We start from the raw sequence: 19,773 nt of genomic DNA, 5'->3' as shown, positions 1-19,773 counted from the left end.
GGATAGATGATAGAAAGACAGACAGACAGATAAGAGATAGATGAGAGAGAGACAGAGGTGATAATATAGATTGGCATCAAGAGAGAGAAATCAGGGTTGGGCCTTCTTCCTGTGCCAAGCTTCATTCACAATTGGCTTTAGATATTTTCATCCACTTTTTTACAGACCCTCTTAGCAGAAGTCATGGTTTATCAGCAAATGTCTCTTGTTGCAACCTCTTTTGCCTTTGGCTGGAGCAAGTGGAACCTGAAGAGTGGAGAGAACGATCTGGTCTTTAAGGTAGGCATGAGTGGCTGTACCCGAAACCCTGCCTAGTTTCCATCTTAAATCTAAGCAGAGCAGGCCCCAAGGCCCCACTCCGTCCCCGTGGTCTCCCTGGCATTGCTCCTTGCCGTCTGTGTCTTCTCCCACTGTTTCCCCCAAGGAAGCAAGATCAGAAGACTAGCAAGCAGGGAAGGGATTCAGCCAGTTTGGGCCGGTTTGAGCGAACCGGAGGTTAAATTTATACCTGCTTTGCCGAACCGGTAGTTGAACCGACCAGCTGGCCCCATCCACCCTGCCCCTCCCAGGAGTCTCCATGCAGCTCGTTTTGGATGCAGGTAAGTGCAGGATCCTCACGGAGGCTCTGGAAGGGCGAAAAGTGGCCCTCCCGGAAGTCCAGAAATGGGCCTGTTTCTGGCTTCCAGAGGGCCTCCTGAGCTCGGGGAGACTGTTTTCATGCTCCCAGAGGCCCAAGGAAGCCTCCTGACTCTGGGGAAGGCGAAAAACGGCCTTCTCGAAAGTTCTGGAAGTCCAGAAATGGGCCTGTTTCTGGCTTCCAGAGGGCCTCCGGAACTCAGGGAGGCTGTTTTCATCTTCCCAGAAGCCCGAGGGAAGCCTCCTGACTCTGGGGAAGGCGAAAAACGGCCCTCTCGAAAGTTCTGGAAGTCCAGAAATGGGCCTGTTTTTGGCTTCCAGAGGGCCTCCGGAACTCAGGGAGGCTGTTTTCATCTTCCCAGAGGCCCGAGGGAAGCCTCCTGACTCTGGGGAAGGCGAAAAACGGCCCTCTCGAAAGTTCTGGAAGTCCAGAAATGGGCCTCTCTCAGGCTTCCAGAGGGCCCCTGGAACTTGGGGAGGCTGTTTTCATCTTCCCAGAGGCCCAAGGGAAGCTTCCGGACTCTGCAGAAGGTGAAAAACAGCCCTCCCAGAAGTTCTGGTAGGCCCCGCCCACCCAGAAACCTGGAGGAGAACCAGTTGTTGGGATTTTTGAATCCCACCCCTGCTAGCAACATCTTCTAAAAAATGGGCAGCAGGATAGAAATTGCTAGGAAAGGGATGGACCGCCACTATGTCAGTACAGGTAGTCCTTGACTTACAACCACAATTGAGCCCAACATTTATGTTGCTAAGTGAGACATTTGTTCAGTGAATCTTGCCCCGTTTACGATTTTTCTTCCCACATTTGTTAAGTAAATCACTGCAGTTGTTAAGCTAGTGACACGATTGTGAAGCAACCATCATGAATGTGAGTCAGTTGTTGAGTATCCAAATGTCAATCCCGTGACTGTGGGGACGCTGCAATGGTTGTACGTGTGAAAAATGGTCATAGGTTACTTTTTTTCAGTGCCGTTGTAACTTTGAACGGCCACTAAATGAACTGTTGTAAGTCGAGGACCATTTGCATTTATTTAAATGATTTATGACTCTTCTTCTCATAGACATGACTTTGAGTGGCATACAAAAGGTTGAAACCAATCAAAATATCACCAATCATTCACATCTGGCAAAGTCCAGGCCCCCCCTTTTTTTAAAAAAACCAAATTAACACAAAAACCAGCGATAGAGCCAGTCAAGCAACCAGGCATGTCCGCAAAGCATGGTTAAGATGACATGTGGGGGTCCTTGGATCCTAAGTCCTTGAGTCCAAGAGGACATGTGGGTGGCTACAACAACACAAACAAGGCTCTGCCTGTTTGTGTGTATTGCATGTCAACTTTGCATGTCAACTTTGCATGTCAACATTCAACTTTGCTCATTATACTCTTCCATTTTAAAACCAGTTGAACAAACCTGACAATTCCTTCTGAAGGGGTATATTTGTATCTCAGGGTTGAAATGAGGGGTCCTTGGTGGGCTCGGAGCTTGGTTGTTTTCTTGCAGATGTTTCATTACCAACTACCGTGTTTTCCCGAAAATAAGACCCTGTCTTATGGGGGTTTTTTTACCACCAAAAAAAGGCACCAGGTCTCATTTTCGGGGGATGTCATCCACTGATTAACTTCACTTGTGTGCGTCGCCCCCGGCCTCCTTTTTGCTGTCAGAGGCCTTCAGGAACTTCTTCTTCCGCAGCTAGCAAGGCTTTCCTGAAGGCCTCTGCAGCCGATAACAGAGCTCTGGATCGATCCGGAGCTTTGTTCTCAGCTCCAGAGGCCTTCAGGAAAGCCTTGCCAGCCTTGTCGACTGCAGAAGAACTGGCCCGGCAAGGCAGGTGTCGGGGTGTGCGAGGCCTGGCTACAACTGTCAAGTAGCAGGGCAGCTCCACCACACCCACACCCTAACTAAATTTTTACCTGTGCACTCTGAGTGGGCGGGATCTTAATTAGGGCTTATTTGGGGGGGGTAGGGCTTATATAGGGCGCACGGGTCAAAATCAAGCTAGGACTTACTTTCAGGGTAGGTTGTATTTTTGGGGAAACAGGGTAGGTAACATCATCAGTATCAGAAGCAATAGTAATAGCACTTAAGACTTATGAAGGCTAGAGAGAAGTTGGGCTCCAGCACGAGTCTGAAAACTCGGAAGACAAAACCTCGAGTCCCGGTGACCAACCCAGATTGGATCTCGCAACTTAGACTGATATACCGCTTCACAGGGCTTCACAGCCCTCTCGAAGCGGTTTACAGAGTCAGCACATTGCCCCTAACAATCTGGATCCTCATTTTACAGACCTCGTAAGGATGGTAGGCCGAGTCAACCTTGAGCCGGTCGGGATTGAAGGAACCAAATTCCTGGCAGTGAGTTAGCCTGCAATAGTGTATTCTAACCACTGCGCCATCAGGGCTCCTTCCCTCCTAGAAGGGAGTGCTAACACTGATGATGTTACCTAGCTGGGTAAAGAAACGTCTGCAAGAAAATAACCATAGCTTTTGTTTGTCTGAATGGATAGTTCCTTGATTAGGGCATTGTTTACTGCTTGATTGGAGGCAATACCCCTTGAATTGTATATAAACAGAGCAAACCTCATTCACTTGTAGCACTGATGATGTTACCTAGTTTGGGTAATAAAACATCTGCAAGAAAACAGGTGTTTCATTTCCCAAACTAGATCACATCATCAGTACTAGCTCTCCCTTCTAGGAGGGAAGGAGCCCTGGTGGAAGGAGCCCAAGCTCAAAGAGCCCCCAGGACCCCACAGTCCTCCTCCTCCTCCCATTCCCTTTCTCCTCTACTTAGTAAACCCCATTCCCTTCTACTACTGATGATGTTACCTAGTTGGGTAATTAAATGTCTTCAAGAAAACAACCAAGCTCAGAGAGCATCAAGGACCCCAGAATCGTTGTCCTCCTCCTCCTCCTCCTCCTCCTCCTCCTCCTCCTCCTCCTCCTCCTCCTCCTCCTCCTCCTCCTCCTCCTCTCTGCAGCCTGCACCTCCTTCTAGCACTGATGATGTTACCTAGTTTGGGTAATGAAATGTCTTCAAGAAAACAACCAAGCTCAGAGAGCATCAAGGACCCCAGAATCGTTGTCCTCCTCCTCCTCCTCCTCCTCCTCCTCCTCCTCCTCCTCCTCCTCCTCCTCCTCCTCCTCCTCCTCCTCCTCCTCCTCCTCCTCTCTGCAGCCTGCACCTCCTTCTAGCACTGATGATGTTACCTAGTTTGGGTAATGAAATGTCTGCAAGAAAACAACCAAGCCCAGAGAGCATCAAGGACCCCAGAGTTGTTGCCCTCCTCCTCCTCCTCCTCCTCCTCCTCCTCCTCCTCCTCCTCCTCCTCCTCCTCTCTGCAGCCTGCACTTCCTTTTAGCACTGATGATGTTACCTAGTTTGGGTAATGAAACGTCTGCAAGAAAACAACCAAGCCCAGAGAGCATCAAGGACCCCAGAGTCGTTGCCCTCCTCCTCCTCCTCCTCCTCCACCTCCTCCTCCTCCTCCTCCTCTCTGCAGCCTGCACTTCCTTCTAGCACTGATGATGTTACCTAGTTTGGGTAATGAAATGTCTGCAAGAAAACAACCCAGCTCAGAGAGCACCAGGGACCCCTTCAGCATCTGGTGAGGTGTCCACCCTCTTCTTTCTCCTACCCAACTGCAGGCCTGTGAACATCTGACTGATGAAGAACAGATCCTAGAAGAAGAATGGGAACTTTACATGTTCAACGGCCAAAGAGCTCAGAAACTTGCAATCGACGAAGAGAGCAATGCTTTCTCCAAGAACATTGCAGAAGGCTCCGAATTCCACTCCACGCTCTACCATCTCCTGAAAGATACCGGGAGCAAAGATGCAATGGACCGTGTCAAACAGAGCAACTACCTGTTCATAGATGCCGTGTACCAAATGCTCCTGGCCACCAGGGTGCTGACATATTCCTAACACGCCAAAAGCTGCTTTAAGAACTTTATTGAGTTCAAAGACACTCCAGTCAATAAGAGGTGGAAGAAATCCCACTTCGGTCGTCTTTTCTTTTTTTTTAAAAAAAGGAAAAAATAAATAAATTAGCTGTTTATGGATAGACTACGTGCCCTGAAATTTGTTTTTAGAAAAATATTTCATTTCTATAAGCTCTTTGGTGAGATTTGGGGGATGGGAGGGGAAAGAAGAGAAAGATGGACAACATTTAATGTAAAAACAAAATAGTTGCAATCATTCAGAAGAACTTCTTGCTTGGCCGGAAAAGAACGAATCGTACCTTGCGGTCCCAAATAATTAACAGAAATATTAGATGGCGCATTAAAATTGCACTTTCTCTACATTCAGAAATTTAAAATGTGATCAAACTCGGTTGCTTGATCCGCCTGCTGGATTATTCAATTTAAGACTACATGCTGAACAGGCCCTAGAAAAGGTTTTTTTTTTTTTCAACCTTGCCAACTCTAAGGAGAGTGGACTTCAACTCCCAGAATTCCCCAGCCAGCCAGGGGAATTCTGGGAGTTGAAGTCCACCCACCTTAAGAGTTTGCCAAGATGGAGAAACCCTACAGTAGGAAAAAAAAAAACAAATCAATTCTGAATACTGCCTAATTATACAGGCGGTGGTCCTTGGTGGAGGAGACGTGTGTATGGCCACAAGAACTTCTGTACTGAGGTCCACGCAGTCCCGGTGCCCTGAGGAGAGGCTTCCACAGGTTGATGGAAGGAAAATCCCATGACAAAAGTTATCAGGACGGCAAAGAGCACAACTGCAACGATAGAGACACAGAGGGCTTTGCTAATCCCGTAGAAGGAAGTCTTAAGAGCGGAGGCCCAAGATGACACTCTCGTACACCTGCAGAAGAGAAGGGAGCGGGGGAAAGCATAGAAAAATAGACATGGGTTTCCTTCGTCCAAAGTCTACCTTCAACGGCAATTCACACACTCCAATACGTGGACACGTACTACACGAATCTAAATTTCCTCAGGGAAAAATAATATGTTTCCAGGGAAACAGTTGCTACATCTATTCTATCCTGCTCAGAGGTGGTATTTGGCAGGTTCTGACCAGTTCTGTAGAACCTGTAGCGGAAATTTTGAGTAGCTGGGAGAACCGGCAAATACCACCTCTAACTGGCCCCGCCCCCATCCCTTTCTGCCTCCTGAGTCCCAGCTGATTGGCTGGGTCTTCTTTGGTTGCCCCGCACAGGAGAACGGAGCTGGAAAGCAGGTTAGTGGTGGGGGGGAGGGAATGGGGATTTTGCAGTAACCTTCCCCTAGAGTGGAGTGAAAATGGAGATTTTATAATATCCTTCCCTTGCCACGCACACCAAGCCACAGCACGCCCACCAAGACACGCCCACAGAACCGGTAGTAAAAAAAAATTAAAATCCCACCACTGATCCTACTCTTCAGAGTAGAAAGTTGGTCTCTGACAGAAACCCACCTGAAGAGACTAGTAGCATTTGAAATGTGGATTTACAGGTAGCTGTTAACGTATAAAGTTGGGTTGACAAAATCAGAAATGAGGAGGGGATCAGCCGCCTGGGAAAGCCAAGGGAAATCATCAAAACCATTAAAAAAAGCGAAAATAATATTTCGGATATGTGATGCGACACCTGGAAAAATATGGCATTCTTCACTTAATCCTCCAGGGGAAGACTGAAGGCAGACGAGGTCCAGGCTTCCAAATCTAAGGGACTGGTTTGGACAAAACCCAGCAGCACTTTTTCGTGCAGCTGTTGATAAAAATAGGATCGCCAACATGATCGGCAACACCCGAGGACGGATATGGCACAAGAAGAAGAAGAAAGGGAACCAGTGGAGTGTGCTTCTTTTTTTATAATACTTCAGCCTTTTTTTTTTTAAAGTAAAGTATTAATTGAACTTCTGGGAACATATTTTTAAAGTCCTATGCGTAGATGCTCCCAATCAGCATGCTGATAAATCGCTGCTACTGCCTCAAATTCAATGAATTAGACATCCCAAATTTCTTTCCCACATTCCCACAAAGCATTTGTGAGTGGTGCCGTGGCCTAGAGGTGGAGCTCTCGCCTCACAATCAGGAGGCTGTGAGTCACAACTTCACAACTAACAACAACAACAAGAGGTAGATATTTCTCTCTCTGGACACAATGAGAATATATCTACTGAACAAAACTCCGCATTGGTGACAGGAAGGGCATCCGGTCAGTAAATGCTCAGCGCCATTCAGTTGCTCTGCAAGGGATTATGGGATCATAAAAAAAAAGATGATTCCCTTAAAGCATTTGTCTTGTTCCTTTCCTTGTGGACTTACAGTGAGCGTAGCCCCCATTTAGTCATGTTGGTTTCCTTTTCGCTCAGCTTTCGTGCTTTACCTCCCTGGATCTCCGGGGTTGCCGGTTCCTGAAGAGCAGTCCTGTAAGGGGTGATTTAGATTCTGGATTAAAAAGGCCCTGCTCGTCCAGGATGGTTCTACATCATCGCTTCTCAACCTTTGTGATGTTAAGACACAGGGACGTCGGCTCCCAGAATTCCCCAGTCCTCATGCTTTAAGATGTGTGGACTTCAACTTCCAGAATTCCCCAGCCAGGATGCTACTTGGGGAATTCTGGGAATCGAAGTCCACACATCTTAAAGTTGCCTTGGTTGAGAAATATTGCTCTAGACCAGTGGCCCCCAACCTTTTTCGAACCAGGGACCGGTTTCACGATTATTTATTCTTCCACGAACCGGTACCTGAGTAATGTGAGACTCCACCGCCATCGGGACGGCTCTTCGTTCGAAGCCGCCCCCCCCTTCGACGAAACTAAGGCGCGAGCACCCAAACGCCGCTTTCCAACCGAAAACCCGGAAGCAACCGAAAACCCGGAAGCGCTGTCGAAACAAGATGGCGGCGCCCAAGCTTTGCGGCCCAGTAAAAAATGATCCACGGACCGGTAACAGTACCGGTCCGGGGACCGATGGTTGGGGACCCCTGCTCTAGACTGCCATGTTGTCAGCGTCTTCAACGGAGTCATAATTCACCTGCTTTCTTCTTCAACTGCATAGAACAAATCTTCTTTCAGTGCTTGAGAGAAATTAGTAGCTTCTAGAGGAGAAGCTCCCATCTTTGGGGCGCCTGGAGGAAAAATGAGACTCACTCTAATTCAAGTTGCTCTTCCTCGGATTCGGTCCAGGAAGTTGAGCTAATGAAACGTTGTAGCGAGGGCCGTTTTTCTCCTTGTTTGGTTCCCTTTAGACTCCTAAGGACAGGAGAATCAAACAGGCTTTCTTTAAAAAAGAAATTTCCTCTGGTTTTTTTTCATTACATATCCCCCCCCCCTCCAAGAAAAATATAGGAAAGAGGAAGAAAGGGAGAAAAAAGAGAAAGAAAAAAAAGAAAGAGGGTGAATGAGAGAAGGAAGAAGGAAGGAAGGGAGGGAGGGGTGGGGAGGGGAGAAAAGGGGAGGGGAGGAGAGAAGAGAGGAAGTGGAGGGGGATGAGGGGAGGAAAGGGGAGGGAAGTGAAGGAGAGGAAGGATAAGGAGAGAAGAGGGGAGAGGAAGGGAGAGAAGAGGGAGGAGAAGAAAGGGAAGTGAAAGGAGACGAGAGGAGGGGAGAGAGAAAATGGGAGGGAAGAAAGAAGGAGAGAAAAGGGAAGGAAAGGGGAGGAGAGGAGAGGAGGACGAGAAGAGAGGGGGAGCGCAAAGGGAAGAAAGGAGGGGGAGGAGGCATACATTTACTGATACATGTACAGATGTAAAAGTTGCACATGTAAGCATTTAAATTCTTCAGTCTGAGATAGTCCCAACTATTCAATATTTTGCAGAACTGTTTAGGGACAAATTAGAGACGGATTATGGATGATTACAAAGAAATGCAGCTTCCACTGAATAGCTTCTGTCGTTGTTGTAGCACCACAGACGGCCATTATTAAGTTCACAGGCTGTCAGTGAAACTGAAAGGGAAGTGTGATGGGGACTTGGGTGGGAAGCACTTTCAGAGAACAGCCTTTCCCGACTTTCAGCATAATAAATAAAATAAAAATAAATTCTCCCTGCTATAATTCAACTTACTGTTGCATCATTAGCTAACCATCATTTTTTCCACGTAATTCTGGTTTGCAATTTATTTTTAAAAAAATGACGTAACCGTTCTTATGTATCTTTCTGCATGATTCCCACCCCCCCCTAAATGTGTGCAATGTTGTCTTGAATGCACTACAGGTACTCCTTGACTGACGAACACAACTGAGCCCCAAATTTCTGCTGCTAAATGAAATATTGGTTAAGTGAGTTTTGCCCCGTTTTACAGCCTTTCTTGCCGCAGTTGTTTAAGTGAATTGCCGCAGTCCTTAAGTTAGTAACACGGTTGTTAAGCGAATCAGGTTTCCCTATTGACGTCACTTGTCAGGTCACAAAAGGGGATCACATGACCCCAGGACGCCGCAACCATCATAAATAGGAGTCACTTGCCAAGCCTCTGAATTCTGATCACGTGACCAAGAAGATGCTGCAATGGTTGTAAGTGTGAAAAAGGGTCATGTTACCTTTTCCAGTGCCGTTCTAACTCTGATCGGCCACTAAATGAATTGTTGTAAGTCAAGGACTGCCTGCATTTTTGATTGCCCCATTCAGTGCACAGCTGCATTTCTATGTACCCTTTGCCATAAGAACTCATACAAAATATGAGTTTGAATTTCAATTAATATATTTGCAAACTAGGGCATTCAAAACCTTTGCTAGACCAATACTCGAATACAGCTCATCTGTCTGGAATCCGCACTGTATATCAGACGTAAGTACAATTGAGCGAGTCCAGAAGTATTTTACCAGAAGAGTACTACACTCCTCTGTTCGCAACAGAATACCCTACAGCACCAGACTTGAGATTCTAGGCTTAGACAACCTTGAACTACGCCGACTAAGATTGGACTTAAGCATAGTACATAAAATCATACGTTACAACGTCTTACCAGTTAATAAATATTTCAGCTTTAGCCACAACAACACAAGAGCACACAACAGATATAAACTAAATGTAAACCGCTCCAAGCTTGATTGCAGGAAGTACAACACTCTGCAACAGAGTGGTCAATGTCTGGAACTCACTACCTGATTCTGTTGTCACCTGCTCAAACCCCCACTCCTTTACCCTCAAACTAACCTCTATTGACCTCACCCTTTTCCTAAGAGGTCTGTAAGGGGCGTGCATAAGCGCACAATCGTGCCTACTGTCCCTGTCCTATTGTCCCCAATTATTAGTTCCTATTTCTTATATTTAAACTTATGTTTATTCTTATTTCTGTATTGTAAGCTTTTGACAAGATAAATAAATAAAATAAATATTGACTCAAACAAGCAAAACTAAGCCTATTCCCATCCAGATGTGAATTTCACCCTCATTCTTTGGCCAAAAAGAATCTCCATTGGAAAAACAAGGCATGGTGGTTTATTCCAGCTATAAGGTAATGTCAACTCATAAAACATTCCTATGCCTGTTTTAGTAGTTTAGCCATTAAAAAAAGGGGGGGGGGAGGAAGGAAATCTGGAAGAGCAATGCAGCAAAGCGAAAGTACATTCCAACTCTTATCTTTAAAAGGTTGTAACTAAAATACCAGAGCTTTTGCCCATGAATACATTTAATTGGAGAACGTGAATGATGACACCCAGCCCGTGAACGTGCTCAACTGGAGAATCTGGTTTATGAGACACCCAGGGGGGACGGGGGAAACAGAGTCACAGGTGACTGTAAATTACCTATGCCAGACTTGGCTTCATACAGGGCAGTGCCGGTATGTCGCCTCTAATGAATCCTTTGAAGTTTTTTGAAGTTTGGCTCGAGAATCGTGATTTTAATTAGAGCGATTGCTGGAAACCTGACAAGTAACACATCTGGAAGAAGCCAGGTTAGTAAAACTTGTTCTGTAACTCTCTTGGGTGTGCACACATACACAAATACACAATGCTGTACGTACCAACTCGAGCGCCTGTTGAATTTTTCAACCCAGTTGTTTCCGTCCGTTTCGTTCATCTGAGCCTTTGCGGGAACACAGGGAGAAGAGGAGAGAAGTCACCCATCTAAAATGCAGCTAATACTTTTAAAGTTAAGGAACGGTCAGTACTGGAAAACACCTACATACCAGTTGCAAAAAAGCGTCTGCATTTCCATTACCGCTCCTAGGCAAGGGTGCAGTGCTAACTCTGCGTAGTGATGAAGGCTACACAAAACAAGAAATACTATCGGATCAGATAGGTATTGCACATCCTGCAAGGCTCCTGCGGTTCGGCAAAGGTGGGACTTGTGTGAATGAAGCAGAAGTTCTAAACCAGTGTTTTTCAACCTAGGGGGTGAATGTGATAGCAGTGTTTCAATATCTAAGGGGCTGCCATAAAGAAGAGGGAGTCAAGCTAATCTCCAAAGTGCCTGAAGGCAGGACAAGAAGCAATGGATGGAAACCCATCAAGGAGAGAAGCAGCCTAGAACTAAGGAGGAATTTCCTGTCAGTTAGAACAATTCATCAGTGGAACGACTTGCCTTCAGAAGTTGTGAAAGTGCTCCAACACTGGAAGTTTTTAAGAAGAGATTGGGTAATCCCTTTGTCTGAAATGGTATAGGGTTTCCTGCCTGAGCAAGGGTTTGGACTAGAAGACCTCCAAGGTCCCTTCCAACTCTTGTTATTCTGGCTTGCTGGGCAATTCTGGGAGTTGCAGTCCACCATCCTAAAATGGTCAAGGTTGAAAAACACTGATTTAAGAAGTTGCATGGAGTTCTATTGCTGGTTTCACAAATGGGTACTCATCACTGAACAGAAAATACTGTAAAAACTATGTGGCTCAAATCCAGGGCCCAACTTCACTTTCTCTATCCAGCCTCTCTTATTTTTATCAACAGTACAAATAAAAAGAGATAGAAGAACACACAGTGGCTCTTTTTTGCACAGGAACTTCACTCATCTGGGCCATTATAAAGCAGGGGTCCCCAACCTTTGAGGCACCAGGGACTGGTTCCAGGGAAAACGGTTTTTCCTTGGACCAGGGTGGTGATGATTGTGGTTTGGCGTGCTACCTAGATCCTGTGCATGTGTTTGATGAAGTTCCCTTGTGCAGCCCGGATCCTAACAGGCCACGAATCGGAAATGGTTCGCAGCCCAGAGGTTGGGGACCCCCGTTGTAAATTATGGGATCTAAGCAAACATTTGAAGCAACCTACTACAGTAGTTAAAGGGAGCACCAAAAGCAAAGAAGATCCATAGATTTTAGCTAGGTAAAGGATTACATTTTCCACCCAAGTTCCTCAGCAACTAATAAAATGTGATCTGCATTTTTCCATTGACAAAAACCGATGATCAAAACAACGTTACAAATATTTAACAGTCTCCAAAGAAATATATGGTTCGGACTACCATATATTCATTATTTCAAGGGTTTATTTAAAAAAAAAAAATCCACCGGTTGATATGACATATGAGGACATCTTAATTGCTGCAGAAACTCAATTATGAGCGGCCTTTGTAATTTGACTCGCAGGGTCAATATTGGTAATTCAAGCTGTAATTTTGTCCACATTTAAGTTAAGAATGATTTGAGAGAGAGATTTAGGCTAGGAATTGGTTGGCAAATGAATAAATAGCACAGGTAAAAGGCTAAAGCAATGCACAGACACTTTTCTTGATTTTTTTTAAAAAAATTCTTACGACCAACTAGAATTTCCTGCTTGATTAATATGCAGTTTCTTTCAAAGTCCTACAGGTCAGGTTATTTAGCGCATCTTCCCCCCTTTCCCAAAATCACCTAATTTAGTTCTGATCTTAGTGAAGCAGTGAAAGTGGATCGTTCTCAATTGCAGGATCCAATCTGGGTCAGACACCGGGACCCAAATTTACTCTTCCAGGATGGTGGAGCCCATATCCTCAGGGAGTTTCTCTCTAGCAGAGTGTGTGTGTTTTGGGCTATTCTATGTGTGTGGTGTATCTATGGTGCCTGGTTGTGTGTGGCCATTTAGTTGTTGATTGGCGTATTGATGGCCAATCAACAACTAAAAAGCCACACACAACCAGACACCATATAAATGCCACACACAAAATAGCCCAAAACACACACACTTCTAGAGAGAAGTTGCCTGAGGATGGGCTGCAGCATGCGTCCAAAAGTTCAGAAGACTAAATCTCCAGTCCCGATGATTGGATCCGGCAATATTATCCCAGGACACATATATTTGCCTTCATTCGTGATTCTCAATTGCATCTAAAGGTTCACCAGAAATATGAATTCAAATCTGGAACTCAAATACACGCTCCAGATTAGGATTGTGATCCCATCCTTCCAGTGAGGGAGTGTGCGAAGAAACTGTATTTCAAAGTAGCTTAAGTAATTCATGATCAACATGGAAATTGCAACTTTTTCACGTTTCAAGATGATCATTTAAGATACCTTTCTGAAATCCAGCTGGCTGCTTTGTTTGATTTACCAGCAATGTGGGATTTGATAACCAATGAGCATATTACATGTGTTTTGTACATACCCATCTCAATTTGAAAATACTATTTTTTTGAAACCGGAATGATCTGCACGAACTATTTATGTACCATTTTATATTCGTCTGTTTACTTCAGTCAGTTATGCAGAAAATGAAGTATCAAACTCTCCAAGCTGGGAATTCGGTTCTGTGATTCCCTGAAAACCATGGACACTGTTCTTGAGTTTTGACCACATATTAATTGCAGTTACAATACCTACTATCACCATTCTCGTGAACTAAAACTTTGAATGACCACAAATACAGAATTCTGTTTAGCATTAAGAGTAGCAAACTGAAACAAACAAACAACAAACAAACAAAAAAGAGAGAGATTGAATTGAAAAGAACTGACCACAAAATAGTACAAGTTCAAGGTATTTTGCAAGAAAACGCTGCCAATTTTCAGGGACATAAGTGGAAATTTCAGGACTCAGTTTATGCATTTTGCAAGGCTGCAAAAGGGAGGAAAAAAAAGAAACTGCAAGGAAAAAAAAAAGCATCACAATCTGATTGCGAAGGCAGGGCAGAGCGCAGTGTGCATAAAGCAAAATGCTTGTAACGTGTGTACCTTGATAGAACCTGAGAGTTTTCTAACTGAAGAGTCATCTGAAAGTACAAGGGAAGTGGAAGAATATACATTAATCAGGGAAGCAAGGAACTTCAATAAAACTAGAAGAGGGAGTTGTAGGACAGTGATTTCTGTAGCTTAGTCTGGATTTGGGGGAGTTAATTGTTCTGAAGATGTCCAGAGTGGGATCGCTTCTTCTATTGCTAAATCCATGCCCATTTGTTTGCCTTTCCTTGGGTGCCCCTATCTGGCATGGTGAGTGAAGACCAAGAGTTTTGAAGATCGGCCACAAATCTTCCCTACCATGACATCTGCCCCAACAATTGGACTCTTGTTTTTCCTTGAAGACATTTCGCCTCTCATCCAAGAAAATTCTGCAGTTGTGACTGAATGGTGGAGAATGAATGGGTTTATATTCCTTGCAGTCATCTGGTCGTTAGCACAAATAAACCTCCAAGTGGCCTCAATGACTCTCAGAAAGAGTGCTAACGACCAGATGACTGTAAGAATAGAAATCCTGCTGTTGTCTTAACAGCAGCGAGGATTATATTCGCACAATATTGGGAAAATGAAGATATATCACGAGGTGAAGACATAGTCAAGAAGATACTAGATTGCAGAAATAGATAGATTGGTAATTGAAAATTAAGCGGAAAGGGGACGCAGAATATTATCAAACATGGAATTTATTTTACCGATGGTTGGAAAAAAGGGGTGGAGACTAAGAATATAATTCGTACTGTTAAGCCAATTTAAATACCCAGACAACACGATGTTTATTAAGCACCAAGAAATATACGTATTTAATAGAAAATCAATTTAAAAAAAAAGAATATAAGCCCTTCCATCTCCCACAATCCAGTCAGAACGGAAGAAGCTTCTTGGATGAGAAGAGAAACATATTCAAGGAAAATCAAAGCAAGTCCAGTTGCCTTTTGAAAAAAGCACCTTTGGGACAACCATGACCTGGATGATTGAGAATCTCCATAGTCATACAACACCAGTTCTGCCAAGAAGGTCCCCATGAACGGATAAACCTGCCAGATAAGGGGGAAGTAGGTCCAAGATATTTGCAAAGGTCAGGTCAAGAAGATGGCTACAAACTGTGACCTTACCCCTTTTTATAGACAATTTGCATTAAAAGGGGTGGGGTTTTGATTGCATGATTGTTTCTATCTTGACCCTCCCCTGCAGACAGCTCTGGAATTACAACTCAGAAAAAATATATATCCTGTATTAGGAAGCACTATAAGCCCTTTTCCCTTAGCCCTGGTCAAAATCAACTTAGTTGGGTTGATGGATGGGGCTGTGTTTCATAGAAAAGGTCTGGGATGATCACATAATCATGGGAATAGCAGAAGGAGGCACCACTGAGCCGCGGGTGGCGCAGTGGTTAAGAGTGCAGTACTTGCAGGCTACTTCTGCTGCCTGCTGGCAGCCTGAAATTTGGCAGTTCAATTCTCACCAGGCTCAAGGTGGACTCAGCCTTCCGTCCTTCCGAGGTGGGTAAAACGAGGACCCAGATTGTTGGGGGCAAGAGGCTGACTCTGTAAACCACTTAAGAGAGGGCTGTGAAGCACTAAGTGCTATTGCTATTGCCTGATTTGAGCCTAGGCCAGACACGTGGCATGCGTGGACTTCCACACAGTCAGCCTACTCAGCATCTGATTATTTAGATGAGGAGCCTCCAAACTTAGCAACTTTTAAGACTTGTGGACTTCAACTCCCAGAGTTCCCCAGCCCAGCTGGGCTGGGGAACTCTGGGAGTTGAAGTCCACAAGTCTTAAAAGTTGCTAAGTTTGGAGGCCCCTGATTTAGATCACCCATCTTGCCCTGGAGAGAAAAGGCAGGGAAGGTGATGCAGCCACCGTTTCGGTCCACATCCCCTTGGCTGTTACCTCGGTCCCCCAGAAAGCTGAAGGACTTCTCATTCTGGAGTAATAGCTCCTTCAGCTCTTCCAGTTCTGCGTGCTCTCTTGCGTATGTACGCTTTAAGTTTTCCACGTGCTGAATCATCACTTCTACTGCCTTACTGACTCGGCTTTCCTAGGGAACAAAAGGTAGGGAAGGACAGAAGGCAACTGGTGGCGTCTTCGTCGGCTGCTTCATTGGAGGGGGGGGGGAAGTGGGCTGATATAAGCATGATACCCCATCAAGATACCACATCCATCTTCTTCTGAGCCAGAGTATTCAAAGACTGGGTACCAAAGCCCATCCCCAAGTACTCTGGTTATTGGTTCAAACTCAGCCAGGACTCCAGAAAAGGTTGGAATAAGTCAAATGGGCTAATTTTGGGGTGGCCATGCAGGGATTGGCTAATTTAGGGATGACCATAAAAAAATTACAGGTCACCCTCAAGTTACAACCACAACTGAGCCCCAACATTTATGTTGCTAAGTGAGACATTTGTTAAAGGAATTGGTCCCCTTTGCCGACTGTTCTTGCCACATTTGTTAAGTGAACCACTGCAGTTGTTAATTGAGCAACCCTGTTGTTAAGTGAATCTGGCTTCCCCATCAGACGGTCACAAAAGGTGGATCACAGACAGGACCCTGGGGCACAGAAACCATCATAAATGTGAATCAGCGAATCAAGCACCTGAATGGAAATCGTGTGACCGCGGGGATGGATGCCGCAAGGGTTGTAAGTGTGAAAAATGGCCACAAGTCACTTTTTTTCAGTGCCAAACGGTCACTAAGTGAACTGTTGTAAGCTGAGGACTATTTGTAGAAAGAAGCAACTTCCAAGGATCCAGGATGTTGTGGTTCGCCGGCAGCCTATGCAGATGGCAGAGGAATTGGACAGTGGGGAAGAACAGGGACCAGTCAGGGAGTCTGGAGAGGACTCGGATGAGGATCCTGCGTCTGATGCAGCGATGGGGCCAGGACCATTTGGGAGTGGGGTGTTGCCTCCGGAGCCTCTGGAGTCTGGCAGCAGCGAGGCAGAGCAACAAGGGGAGCCTGTTCCCAGTGCGCGTGTGCGCAGAGCTGCTAGAAGGCAAGAGCAGCTGAGACAAAAGGGGTGACTCGGGAGTAAGGATTGGAGGTGATTGCCCCTCCCCTAAGGTATAAAGTAGGTGCAAAGGTAGAGTAACCTTTGCAGGAAGCAAAGTCACTCACTCTGTTCGGATTAAACCTGAATCTCTGTGTGGACTTTGTACTTTGGTTGTTTTTTTACAGTTAATTTGGCACTTTAGTTGTTGTCTCAAAGAAGATAAAGGTGGGTGCTTATCTCGAGAGTGTTTGGGACTCATTACGGGCTGGGAATGCACATAATTCCCAGCGTTGAAATAAAACAAGAGTTGCTTGGACTAAGCGGTGTACTTAATTATGGTCTCAGGAAGCCTTGGTCAGAACACAGGAGTGCAAACAAACTCAATAAGTATTGGACTCTAACAACACACCTGGCAGCTAGTTGTGATTTATGATGGTCTGTTGCAGAGGTTTCCAATGCCCAGGCTTTGGCCCACTACGGGCTATGGCCTATTCAGAACTGGGCTGCATGAGCGACTGGGCAGAGTGCACATTCGCAGGTTAACTTATGTGAGCAGAGGGCCTGTGGGCACTTGCACACATGTGTGGCGGCCTGTTACTTGTTATGACCCAGTTTCCTTCTACACACACACACACACACATACACACACACACACAGAGCTGGGCTGCCAAGCCACAAAGGTTTGGGGACCACTGATCTCCTGGATTCTGTAACCACATTGAAGGTGGGGAGGATGGGTCAATGTTATCAGGTTGGACAAGGATGCCACATAACTTTTAAGGAAAAGAATATGGTGGCAAGGTATGTAGAAGCAGGAATTTAGTGCCAACCACTTGCTAAAGAATTCTTGTTCCTTTGTGGATGAGTAAGAATGAAGGACACCTTGTTTCGCTCGGTCAAGGAATGTGTCTCAATGAAAAACTGGCAAATTCCACATATTGTATGTTACAACTTTTCCACACACCAAGAGTGAAGGCTGCACCAATGCTAAAGGAGCACCTCTACTTGAGACACATTGTCTTGAATATTGCCTTGGAGAAATAGATATTACAAATAAGCAGCTCATCCTTTCAAACTTCAGAAAAAATAAGATTTTGAGAGGCCAGAATGATTCTTCAGGCACAATGTTACCTAGAACATTTAGGTTGAAGAGCGTTTGGGTAAGATAAAAAGCTTCTTCACAACTTAAAACATCAACTAAAACATTGTTAAGACCCGTGCATGATTCATCTCCAGAACTTCCCAATCACATTAGACTAAGTCTAGTATCTAAAATTCTTTAAAAATAGCTCTACTATACTTCTGTAATATCTAACAACAATGCTTGGATTGCCCTAGTAAATCAGGATTAAAACTATCATCAACACAATACAGAGAACAATAAAGGCAATAAATGCCTTTACGGATTGTGTGATGTAACACCAGCCACAAAGGTTGCATCACAAATGCCTTTGCAGATTTATTCAAACTTGTAGAGATTCAACTTGCTCTTTTGAATCAGTGAGGATTGAACTTTTTTTTTTTTCACCTCAAGAATATTAAATCCTTAAGTTGTTTTTTCTTTTCCTTATCTTGTTGGTTCATATTTCTTTCTGACTAACTTCTCTGCTGCCTTGCTTCACAAGCTTTCAAAATTCCACCATCATTTACAAACAGAATTTGCTAAGAAAGGATTTTTCCCGAACAGTGTTTCTTCAAGTCTGGCAACTTTAAAATGGGTGGACTTCAACTCCAAGAATTCCAGTCATCCATGCTGACTGGGGAATTCTGGCAGCTGAAGTCCACTCATCTTAAAATTGCCAAGCTTGGAAAACACTATTCTAGAATCTATTTTCAAAGAACTTTTCATTTGATCCTAGCAGTCTAGACTTCCAACCTCCTGTCAACTCAACCAAGGGTAAGGAATTCCCAATTCTGCATATATATTTTTCTGCATGGTTATTTGAAAGAACACCACACCTATAAAACCCAGCCAGGTGGCACAATCTTCCATGTATTCATAATCATGTTTATACTTATACCTGTTATCTAATACTTGCTTGACAAAATAAATAAACAAACAAACAAACAAACAAACAAATAAATAAAGTAAATAAATAAAATCTAACCAAGTCTGCCAGATGTTGACTAGCTACGTGAGGCCTGATTTATCATTGTGAAGGAGACAAGGAAATCCCAGAAATGTAGATTGGTTTTGGGTGTTAACCCCTGCCTTCCTCACATGTGGGTATTGGAAAAAGACAGCGGGTGGATCCATGAAGTCACCAGGAATCAAACTCAGCTTGAAGAAGACCTTTTGATTCTTTACAATTTTGGATCAGGCAACCTACCTGATGAACAGCTCCCAGCATTTCTGCTTTGCTGGCGATTCTGGTGGCATGCTGATCCAGCAGGTCCAGGCTCTTCTGCAGCTTCTTAACTATCTCCTGCACCTGGTTATCTTCGCTTAGAGAGGCTAAAGACTGAACAAAGAACATCCAGGATGTGCATGAAGACAAGCGTTGTGCTCTACACAAATGAAGAAACAACGAATGGGACAAATCTTCTGCCAAACATTTAACTCCAAAAATGATTTTGTGAACCCTTTATTTTCAACAGGAGTGAAACTGCCATGTGTATCGATAAGCCAACCCACATACAGTACAGAGAAATATCTTTGTCTGTGAGATTTGCATAACCGTGTCTCCAAAGCAATCTAAATTGCTATTGTTTAATGAATGTCTATTCTACCTCTTCTCGGGAACTCAAGGGTGGGACCTCTTTTCATTTTGTCACAATTCTGTAAGCCAGGTTGGGCTGAGAGAACAGGCTGACTCACAGTTTATGGGGCTGAAGATGGTCTAGTACTTGGATCTCCTTAGTGCTAGTCCAGCACCTTCACAATTACCACCACAGTGGTTCTTGGACTGAGAGACAAGCCCAATGTCTCTAGGGAGCTTCTAGATACTAGAGACTGAGTTTTCCTTCTCTTAGTCCAAAGCCTTCACCATTGTCCCCCACTTGCTCATACTATCCTGGTCTCCTTGGGAGAATCAGCTTCCTTGTGGGTCCTTTTGCTTCAGACTTACTGTGTTTCCCCGAAAATAAGACCAGATCTTATATTAATTTTTGCTCCAAAAGACGCATTAA

The 19,773-nt window shown here is 44.6% G+C and overlaps 2 protein-coding genes across 2 annotated transcripts in view; one reads left to right on the top strand and one right to left on the bottom strand.

Moving 5' to 3' along the window:
* Positions 1–4,701, top strand: part of DNAI7 (dynein axonemal intermediate chain 7) — a 41,065-nt gene extending 36,364 nt beyond the window's left edge. The window contains exons 14-15 of the mRNA XM_087968818.1: positions 166–279; positions 4,285–4,701. Of these exons, the coding sequence (XP_087824944.1) occupies positions 166–279; positions 4,285–4,563 (393 nt within the window). The 3' untranslated portion in view covers positions 4,564–4,701. The remainder of the gene's footprint in view (positions 1–165; positions 280–4,284) is intronic.
* Positions 4,702–5,114: 413 nt separating this feature from the next.
* IRAG2 (inositol 1,4,5-triphosphate receptor associated 2) overlaps positions 5,115–19,773 on the bottom strand; it is a 75,343-nt gene continuing 60,684 nt past the window's right edge. Inside the window, exons 31-38 of the mRNA XM_087969155.1 lie at positions 18,975–19,106; positions 15,549–15,696; positions 13,651–13,688; positions 10,705–10,782; positions 10,540–10,601; positions 7,725–7,826; positions 6,899–7,000; positions 5,115–5,455 (exon numbers count right to left, since the gene is read on the bottom strand). Of these exons, the coding sequence (XP_087825281.1) occupies positions 5,212–5,455; positions 6,899–7,000; positions 7,725–7,826; positions 10,540–10,601; positions 10,705–10,782; positions 13,651–13,688; positions 15,549–15,696; positions 18,975–19,106 (906 nt within the window). The 3' untranslated portion in view covers positions 5,115–5,211. The remainder of the gene's footprint in view (positions 5,456–6,898; positions 7,001–7,724; positions 7,827–10,539; positions 10,602–10,704; positions 10,783–13,650; positions 13,689–15,548; positions 15,697–18,974; positions 19,107–19,773) is intronic.

Source organism: Notechis scutatus, chromosome 6 (assembly GCF_049901735.1).
Source record: "Notechis scutatus isolate UNSWTSFEM ecotype Mainland chromosome 6, rNotScu1.2, whole genome shotgun sequence".
NCBI lineage: Eukaryota > Metazoa > Chordata > Lepidosauria > Squamata > Elapidae > Notechis > Notechis scutatus.
This window is presented reverse-complemented; position numbering and strand designations above follow the sequence as displayed.